The 10,365-nt window shown below is 41.8% G+C and overlaps 1 protein-coding gene across 1 annotated transcript in view; it reads right to left on the bottom strand.

Moving 5' to 3' along the window:
- Positions 1 to 498: 498 nt before the first annotated feature.
- MYO10 (myosin X) overlaps positions 499 to 10,365 on the bottom strand; it is a 195,992-nt gene continuing 186,125 nt past the window's right edge. Inside the window, exons 36-40 of the mRNA XM_018558447.1 lie at positions 6,353 to 6,489; positions 5,615 to 5,735; positions 4,237 to 4,689; positions 3,746 to 3,937; positions 499 to 1,531 (exon numbers count right to left, since the gene is read on the bottom strand). Coding sequence (XP_018413949.1) covers positions 1,424 to 1,531; positions 3,746 to 3,937; positions 4,237 to 4,689; positions 5,615 to 5,735; positions 6,353 to 6,489 — 1,011 coding nt within the window. The 3' untranslated portion in view covers positions 499 to 1,423. The remainder of the gene's footprint in view (positions 1,532 to 3,745; positions 3,938 to 4,236; positions 4,690 to 5,614; positions 5,736 to 6,352; positions 6,490 to 10,365) is intronic.

The following is a 10,365-nucleotide window of genomic DNA, read 5'->3' as shown; positions in this document are numbered from 1 at the left end:
GGCAACAGTGAGAAAGACGGGGCCTGGGCATAGTTTTTTGTGTGAACAAGAACAATCTACTGCTGCAGTACATTCTACATGTACTGTAGTTGTACTACATATAGAATGCACTGCAGCAATAGATTTACAATTCTGCACTGCTAACATGAATGGGTTAAATGATCCATAGTACATAATAGTACATAAGATGTAGTTGTACTACGGATCATTTAACCCATTCATGTTAGCAGTGCAGAATTGTAAATCTATTGCTGGAGTGTAGTGGAGGTGTGTGCTGTATATATGTACTACATATACATTACACACGTCCAGTACACTATAGCAATAGATTTACAGCCAGCCCCATCCCATCATAACATGTAGTTGTACTATGGATCATTTAAAGTCACCTGTCCCTTTTAAAAAAAAAAGTATCAGTAATTGGTATCGGCATGTACATTAGGGGAAGTGAAAAAGTGGTATCCTGACACCCCTAATTTTAAGGTAAACGACTTTTCAAGCCAATTCATATTAAATACAACATTTTATTGGCAAGTATTTATTTTACACTGTAGCCGACCTTTCAGCATATATCATATCATTGCAGTATAAAGATCTGCTTCCTGAAGTTTCCCACTAGGTGGTGTTATGTTTAGCTTCATATTAAAACTTTTCATACAAAAATAAAGCACTCACATTTACCTATTTACAAGCACTTTGACCATGCTCTTATGCAAAAAGGTATCAAGTAAAGAAAACATCTGTTGGCCAAGTGCTACCAAAATAGTTTAAGTATCTTCATAATAAGGCGGTTTATAAATATGGGTTACCGTTCTATTAGCTAAGTCGTCTCTTAATTTAAAATACAGCAGATAGATGATGTACAATATACTGGCTATAAAGAAAACTTAATACAACATGGTAGGGTTGGAATTTTAACATTACTGACTTTTGAACTCTTTAAGAACGTACAAATAATTGAAACAAATAAACTGTACACACAATTGCACATCATCATTCCCTTTCTTCCGAAAGTCAGAATAAAAATAGAATTTAAGACTCAAATATTCACAGAGGCAAAATACTAAACTCCAAGCAAAATGCTTGCTGCTACACAAAAAAATGCTCCTGGAGAAGGCTGCCTGCAGCACTCCGATAGTTTCCCTTGACGAAAACGAGCGGTCACTTGGCCGCTAAGTGTGATTTCAGACTGAAGGCACGTCACTCTGCATGATAGGCAGTTCTTGTTTTCTAAGGCAATTGTCAGTGTGGAGTAGTACAGCTTTGGGGATCTTGCTGGCAGTTTTAACGCTTTAGGCACTGAATCATCTTGGCATGGCTTGGCGAAGAGATGAGAACTTTTCCAGCTAATCATATTTAAAGCACCTTTTGCTTATGTGAGACCCGGGCAGTGTTAACAGCTGATATGCAAGAGGCGCTGTCTTCACCTAGAACTTCCTTGGCTGTGGCTGCTCTCAGATCGCGTAGTACTGAACCTCTTCTTTACGATCATGCTGATGTAGGCCTTCATAAGCTTTGCAATATCAACCACCTGTATCAATGAGAAAAATATATATTAGATCTCTTTGTACATAGAATAATAAGAAAAGCTCTGACAATGCCACTTCAGATTCATATGGCTTATGGCGGAAGGATTCTATTTATGGTGTAAAAGAAAGCAGTTAGGCAGCTAGGCAGATTGATAATATGTCACACTTCAAAGCAGAACTCTGGCTTTTAACCTTTGCGGTGAGGCTACCCCCACACTGCAAGGGTTAAAAGAGACCTGTGAGTACTTTTCACTCACCTCATAGTTCTAGCCGACCTGTGACAATGAGACTGACAGATCGGGAAGTGAGCGAACACATACCAGCGTTCGCTCACTTCTCGATCCTGTCACGGCTCTCTGCTGTGACAGGGGAGGGGCTGGATTCCCCCTTCCCGCTCCGATCCTCCAGCGCTGACTGGCGGAACGGATGGGAGAGGGGCGGGTACAGCTGGCTCTGCCTCTAGATAGGCAGAGCCAGCTGTCACTCACACAGCTGGGCGGATCCAGACATAATTGTCGGGATCCGCTTCAGCTGCGGCGTCTCAGTATACGGCCAGCTTACTCTTAGACCAGTCCCTGGAGCCTCTCTCCCCCTCTGCTGCAGCACTCTAAGGATCCTTGAGTCACCACATTCTATACAGCGTATAGAACGTTACAATGCAGAGGGACATACCATTGCAGCAGTGGAGGAGAAGATAGGCTTCAGGGATAAGAGTAGCTGACAGCCAGCTCCAGTTCGGGTAAGTATAACTTTTTTTAGCATCTAGACAGAAAGGAAAATTCTGCCCAGAGTTCTGCTTTAACAAATAAGTTAAAGCAGAAGTCTAGGAATATTTTTTTTGCCAACTAACATTCCCATGTGCCCCATCTCCGGAGGGCCACTTGGAATGCTGAAAATTACTGTAGTAGTCCCCACTACATACAGTGATAACCATCATCTTCCAGGTGCTGCTCCAGCAAATTCCCCTCTATACACTACATGCAGGGAGTCACTTGCTTGGCACCGCCGACATTCAGGGAACTCCTTGTATGTTTTTCGATGAACACAAGGTGTCTTCTGATTGGACAAGGTGGAGAGGAGGGGCAGATGACATCACAATCTCCACTCCTCCAAACACAGAATGTCTTGTATTCATTGGAAAAAATGTGTGTGCAGTGTGCAGAGAAGCCACTGGAGCCGCATCCGGAAGAGACCAGCTATCAGTGTATGCAGCGAAGACTACTACAGTGATTTTCAGCATCCCCTGTGGCCCTCCTGATATCAGATATGTATACTTACACTGAGCCAAGTTGGACCAAAGTAAGTTTCCAAAAAGGATAATTTCTGGAAGTGGCAAAAAAAAAACATATGCAGTACATCTCTGCAATATATGCAGAATTCCCAATCTTGTTGTGAATGAAAACCCAGTGCCTTTTCTGGACTGAAAATGCAAGAAATGGTGTAAGCCCTGCCCAGTTGTCTCTTGGTAAACTACAGAATCATCATTGTTTTGTTTTTTTTGCACCAATCAAACAGATATAACAAAATGCTTTCAATGGTATATTTAGATGCAGAAACTAAGAGAAATTAATTATTAGGGTTCACATACACTCTAAAGCACTCATATGGCTAAATGTACAGTACTTATTAAAATATATTATATATATTTAATGAACTTGTCACAAGTCTGAACAATACACACTGAGCATATAATTACAATAAGAACCACTAGAGTTTGATGTTTTACATGTCAAAACAATCACAAGATCTAGAGACACTGGCAGCTGTTTTATATGTAAATCTGAACTTTTCATGTAAAGTTTTGCTTGACTCCATACACCTGCTTCCCTATTAGTCCTTCAATGTGATAAACAATTTGCTCGTCCTATGAGGTGGGGGGGGATTCTTGAGCAGTCCATGTTCAGTTTTTTATTTTTTTTAAATTATAACTTCAATTGAATACATCTCCGGATATATTCGCCAGCTAGCTCTGCATTTTTTTCTACAGACAACTTCTGGTTTTGCATTTGATAATCATTAGCTTAGTTTAAATAGTCCAAGTTTGGATGAGTTTATGTTTAATATTCGCAGCAATCATGTCCTTCATCAACCATAAACTTATCAGTCTTATTAAAATGTTTGCTCTCTCATTCTTGCTCACCACGGCAACGGGCTTGCCTTTATTCTATTAATCTATTTGATGTCAGTGTGCAGGCACACTTCAACTATGAACATACCGCACTGGTTTCGAAGAGAAGTTCCCTCTCGTCAACAACAATCTTGTACGTATTGGCAAGTGGAGCACCAAAAGAAAGGATGTGTTCATAATGAAACACTTCCAACGGTCTCCCCTCTCCTCTTTTGTAGACAGAAACAGCCTCAACACTGACACCCAGCCACAGCTCTTGTGGGAATCCACCTTCTTTGCACTGAAATAATGAAAAAAGCAGAAACAAATGTGAAAACAATATGTAGGATACAAAGAATATATGGCAAAAAAACGATACTTTATAAAAAAGTTTAAAACCTATGTGATCGGCTAATAATAAATAAACTGTTACATAGACGAGTATACTATACTATATATTTACTTTTTTTGCACATAAGACAAGCAGCATGTAAGAAGGAAGAGTGTTATTCTGCTGTCTCGCATGACAATCAATGATAATTAAAATAAGGACCTGTAGTCAACTACATTAAAACCCATTTAGTAATAGTATGCTCCTACCTCAACTTCAAATAATGTTGATCCATAGCCAGGCCATTCTTTTATCAGAGCCATATACTTAGTCATGCACTGATCTGGATTTATGCCTTGCAGTTTCTTCCATTTGTCTGTAATATTGGCTTTGGTTGACAGGACCTCTTCTTTCATCCACATGTCCAGCATTTGCTCCTCTTCTACCCTCTGTTTACTCACAGAGCCACTTCGGAAGCTTCTTCTTAAAGTTCCTTCTAAGAAACTAGACCTCTTCCTCTCAGATCTTTCAAATGGTGTAGAGGCTTTAGTGGATTGAGTTACACGGGCCTTTAGTTTATGCACTGGGTAAAAGTCTTCCATCTCTGGCTCATTAGTGTGTAGACCGTAGTCTCCCTGTGAATACTGTAACCTTAAGGCTGCCAAGGCTTGCAAAGTTTCCTCAGGTGCTGGGTAATGACCTCGAATAACAGCTTTATGTGCCTGAAGATACAAGGTAACTCGGTCAGCAAATTACTGTACATATGTTAAACCCATGTTTCAATAAAGTTACTTACAATAATCTATAAAGTAGGCCCATGGCACACTTGCAATCCTGACACTGCCAAGGAACAGGATTGCTGGATCGGTGAGGCATTGCTCCCTTGCTGCCAAAAACACTTCAGAATGTAAGTCGACTGAAAGAGCGCGCCCCCTCGCTTATGCAGCTAGTGAAGAAGGTAGAAGCAAGCAGTTCAGTATTTCACCTTCCTGCTGTGTCCTCCATAGAGACCCTGCTGCTGGAGACAGGATCGCAAGTATGACAACAGCCGTAAGCCCGGGAGACACTGCATGCGAAGCCGTGCGAAGCAAAGCAAAGCTGCGAGGCCTGGACATTCACATACAGTGTGTGAGAGCTTGATTAGCTGAAGTCCATAGTAATCTATATGGATATAGTTGATATCGTTGCTGGGGGTGCAGACAAGTATTGCCAAACAATAAGACAAACAAAGCTTGATTCGCTGAGCGCAGCCAGCTGAAAGACTGCATCTTCAGCCAATCGGCTCACGCATAACAACTCAATCGACTTCGCATTCTGACACATGGGTTTATACGGGCGAGCCATTTGGCTGGAGATTACATTTTTCATCTCGGCATGCTCAGCTATGCAAGCTCTCGCGCGCTGACGCAGTGAAAAGGAGTGAAAATTGTCCGCGTACTGCCGCTCCGCGCTGCTTCGTGTGCAGTGTATCACAGGCTTTAAACGAAGAAAAATGCCGTCAATGATCACCCTCTCTATTGGTAGAATTAGAGTATGAAACACATTTCTCAATCAATAATTTTTTGATAGTTATTCTGCAAGAAATAATTGAGGACAAATCACAAGGTGTGTTTATGTTTTTTCATTTAAAAGCATTTTTTTACTAACCTGCTCAAACATGAACACATATTCAACACTGTCCTTTGGCACATGTTCTGTATCCAAGAAGCAGTAAAGTTTAAAGAAGAACTTCCATGGTCGATCTCCTGGTTCAGCACTGACAGCAAGCCTGTGGGAAAGAATAACATGGTGTATAGTCACTTACTGAAATCCAGACAAATGCAGGTTATTATTTGTGAAAGTCTAACTGTAATGGTGGACCAGAAAGAAACTCTGTGCTTTGCTTTAGTAACATGCTATGTTCGAGTCGAACATAGGTTCGACTCGAACGCGAAGCTCATCTCTAAGCAGGACAAGGTTCACTTGAATGTTGTTTCCTCTGGTTGCTTATACTTTCCTTCTCTCTGCTCTCCTGCAGCTCTATTCACACAGGGAAGAGAGAGGAGCAGAAACCTTGCGTAAGCATGACTTGGAGCTTATACAGTGCTGAGGACTCTCTTCCCATCTCCATGTGACAGCACTGAATGATTGAATGGCCAACTGCAAAGTCCTAGCATTGTTATATAGGATGAAGGGGGTCATGTAGCATGCTTGTCCTTACTTGGAAATAATATATACATCACATTGCTTCCTTTGTTAAATGCAGAAAGGGAGAGAAGGCAAGGTAAGAATAAGCATAGGCAAAGGCCATGGTCAATTTGCAAGATAAATGCGGCTAGAAATCACAAATAATGATTCACAGCAAACACTTCAGCAAGGTGTTATCAAAACTACAACAGCACTTACTTTTCAAATTTAGCTAACACATCTGCCACCACAGTTCTGCTTTCTATGGCTTTGTCTGTGACCCCATTGTATTCAAAAAGAGAAAACATATTTCTGCTATCTTCCATGGCCAGGCCTCGAATCAACTTTTCTACAACCTGAATACAAATAAAAGAATAGCATTAAGAAGTGATAATGACCATACCTTTTACAAATTACAATTCATGTTATATTTTTATATACAATCTAAGGAACTATGATAGAGAAAAGAGTTACTATACTACTCTAATGGCAGTGCCAGCAATTCTTCATATACTGTAAATCTTGTTTGGTACCTACATTTGCGTTCAGGGTTCTTGTCCCCAATGTTGAAACACACAAAAGGCTTGCAGAGTTGCAAACTACATTGTAGCACTCCCTTAGTGAATGTGACACCAAAATCGAAAATTGTAGAGCTGTCACCAAAGCAAGATGTGAGGGGAAGAGCTGCTTGGGTGACAGCTGCCCAAAAGACTAATTCCTCTCACTTTGGAAACATTTCCTTTCACTTCCTGTTGTGTCTCTGGGACAGCAAGTGAAGAGAAATCTGCCTAAAGAGACAAAGACAGCAAAAAGAGTGACGGGGGTTTAACCTTTCCTACTCTAGCCAACTAAAAAATATGGCTATACTTCCACTTTAATGGTTTCAATAGTTAAATCCACATGCAAACCAAACTGCGAGACAGAAGGTGGCAGTGCTGAGTACACAGCGAGCCCCCTATTCCTAGCTAGTAACTGTGTCGTGGTGTGAAACCTTAAATATGTGCACGCAACTGAAGGAGGTAGGATGCTCTATATAATAGTTTAACAAAAATGGCAACTGCACAAATGAACTAGTTTTTAAAGAAAGGTGCACATGCCACAGTACAAACACAAAAAAATTCCCAGCGCAAAAAAACCCCAACAAATTGCCTGGTCTAACAATTTGCATTAAAACAGAGCTTTTAGTAGCACAACATTTGCAAACATGTGGAAGTCACTCTGACTCATCAAGGCCCCTCTATGTAGTGTGGTCCTAACTCTAATCTACGAGAGCTTCCATCTTGGAGCATATGATGAAAGCAGGCTCCGGTTAAAGGTCATTAAAGGAGAACTATGAGGCGAGTGAAAATCACTCAGCCTCATAGTTCTAGCCGAACTGTGACAATGAAACTGTCACAGGTGGGCTCAATAGATCGGGAATTGAGCGAACACATACCGGCGTTCGCTCCCCTCTCAATCTATCCCTACAGAGAGCCGTGACTGTCATTCACGGCTCCCTGCAGGGATTCCCCCCCTCCCCTGTCCTATCCTCCAGCACTGACTGGCGGAACGGACGGGGGAGGGGGCGGGCACAGCTGGCTCTGCCTCTAGATAGGCAGAGCCAGCTGTCAATCCCGCAGCTGGGTGGATCTCGGCAGTAATGTCGGGATCCGTCCCGGCTGCGGCGTCTCAGTAAGTGTGTATACACTCAGTTTGTGTGTATACTGAGCTTACGGTGACGGGAGGGCGCCAGTTTGTGTCCTCCCGTTACCCTTAGGAGAACTATGGGGAAAAGCCCTGACCCCATAGTTCTCCTTTAATATTTATCCATTTTGATAAAACAAAATTCCCTAAGACAAACTAATCTAGGCAGTGTTAGTATGCCTGACAAATTCTTCTGAGTCTCATGCGATCTGCTGTGGGCGGGAGGTACTGTATAATACAATGACAGCTGCCACAGCCGTTCACAGTCTGTTTGTGTGTAATTGCCAAGGATGTATTTACCTGCGGGTGACTTTACCTGGATGGAAACAGTCTACATTTAGATTTTTGGCACGTAATCAAAGTCTGTGGTGTGAATGGGGCCTGACAAATAATGTTTTTGCAAAATAGGAAAATGAGTTAGGGGCATGAACAATATTGCCCAGTAACACAACCAAAATGTGTCAGTGATTAAATATGAAACATTTAAAACTAAGCCCTCGTTCACACCTGAACGTTTTGTAGCGCGTTCTACGCTCGACGAATGCTCTACAAAACGCTCAAACATCTAAATCCCATTGTATTCAATGGGTCTGGTTCACACCTTGGCGTATTTCAGCCTGTCCCTAACGCGCTACAAAACGGACCACGCCTGAAAAGGTACATCTACTACTTTGGGCCGTTTTTGTTGCGTGTTTTCATTGGGATACAGCCAAGTAGCCCTCGGAAACGCGCGTTTGTCGCGCAATTTTTTTTACCGCGAACCGCGGTGAAAAAAACGCGCAACAGACGCGCATATGCAATACGCCTAGGTGTGAACCAGGGCTTATGGAAAACAATGACTGCCAAAAATGTGAATCAACTACAGTTCTCTACTACAATCTAGATTAGCCGATAGCCTTCCATTGATTTACACAGCAATAGATCACATTCATTGAAGAATGCAATTAAAACCTATTATGCAGCTTGTATCTTTGTTTATTGTCTATTTATACACAAGCTATATTTTTTACTCTAAAACAGTAAACATTCTGTTAGCTTTTAATACATGCAATAATTACAACACCTAATTTTTTTGGTCAAAAGACAACACTAATTATTATCCTAGAAACCGATGGGGTCTACAGCACAATGCCAGTCTTCAGTGGGAGTAGAAAGCATGAGGCATTCGAATGTTGGGTCTCACCTCGCCAGCTGTGGTGTGGGAGTTGATGGTGATCTTGCACGCTCCCCCACCGTGGCAGTACACAGTTGTTGTAATTTCCTGCCGGTTAATTAATGCTTCAATTTCATCTCGAGATGGCACAAACTCCCTGCATTTGGTTTTCTTCAAAGACTCGTTGATAAACACTGCATACTTCTCCATTTCTGAGCCTTGATACTGTTCACGAATCCTACAAGAGCAAACAAAGATAGATTATGAGACTATTAAGGCAAATGTAATTTACGGCAGAGAATACTGAGAGAAAAAAAATGGCAAAAAAACAACTGACATATCCTATTTTTTTCCACAACTCCAATATGGAAGAATTTGGAATCATGCCAAAATCTAAATATAGCATAACTAGCATATATGTGAGCTCATAGTATTTTCTGCAGAATATTCCTTGCTTTGGTCGGAGCTCGGATAACAAAAAACAATGCACAAATCTTACAAATGAGCTGTTTAAAGCAGACTTGTTTAAATTACACTTCCTGCTGATAAATTCCTGTATATTGTTGTTATACCGAATTATTTTCCATTTTTTACCCCTTGCCGCCACCTTTCCGGGGGAGGGGGCGGGCACAGCTGGCTCTGCCTCTAGATAGGCAGAGCCAGCTGTCAATCCCGCAGCTGGGTGGATCTCGGCAGTAATGTCGGGATCCGTCCCGGCTGCGGCGTCTCAGTAAGTGTGTATACACTCAGTTTGTGTGTATACTGAGCTTACGGTGACGGGAGGGCGCCAGTTTGTGTCCTCCCGTTACCCTTAGGAGAACTATGGGGAAAAGCCCTGACCCCATAGTTCTCCTTTAATATTTATCCATTTTGATAAAACAAAATTCCCTAAGACAAACTAATCTAGGCAGTGTTAGTATGCCTGACAAATTCTTCTGAGTCTCATGCGATCTGCTGTGGGCGGGAGGTACTGTATAATACAATGACAGCTGCCACAGCCGTTCACAGTCTGTTTGTGTGTAATTGCCAAGGATGTATTTACCTGCGGGTGACTTTACCTGGATGGAAACAGTCTACATTTAGATTTTTGGCACGTAATCAAAGTCTGTGGTGTGAATGGGGCCTGACAAATAATGTTTTTGCAAAATAGGAAAATGAGTTAGGGGCATGAACAATATTGCCCAGTAACACAACCAAAATGTGTCAGTGATTAAATATGAAACATTTAAAACTAAGCCCTCGTTCACACCTGAACGTTTTGTAGCGCGTTCTACGCTCGACGAATGCTCTACAAAACGCTCAAACATCTAAATCCCATTGTATTCAATGGGTCTGGTTCACACCTTGGCGTATTTCAGCCTGTCCCTAACGCGCTACAAAACGGACCACGCCTGAA

The sequence above is a fragment of the Nanorana parkeri genome, unplaced genomic scaffold (assembly GCF_000935625.1).
Source record: "Nanorana parkeri isolate BGI_ZX_2015 unplaced genomic scaffold, ASM93562v1 scaffold340, whole genome shotgun sequence".
Taxonomy (NCBI): Eukaryota; Metazoa; Chordata; class Amphibia; order Anura; family Dicroglossidae; genus Nanorana; species Nanorana parkeri.
Note: the sequence above shows the minus strand (reverse complement) of the source record. Positions and strands in the feature narration are given on the sequence as shown.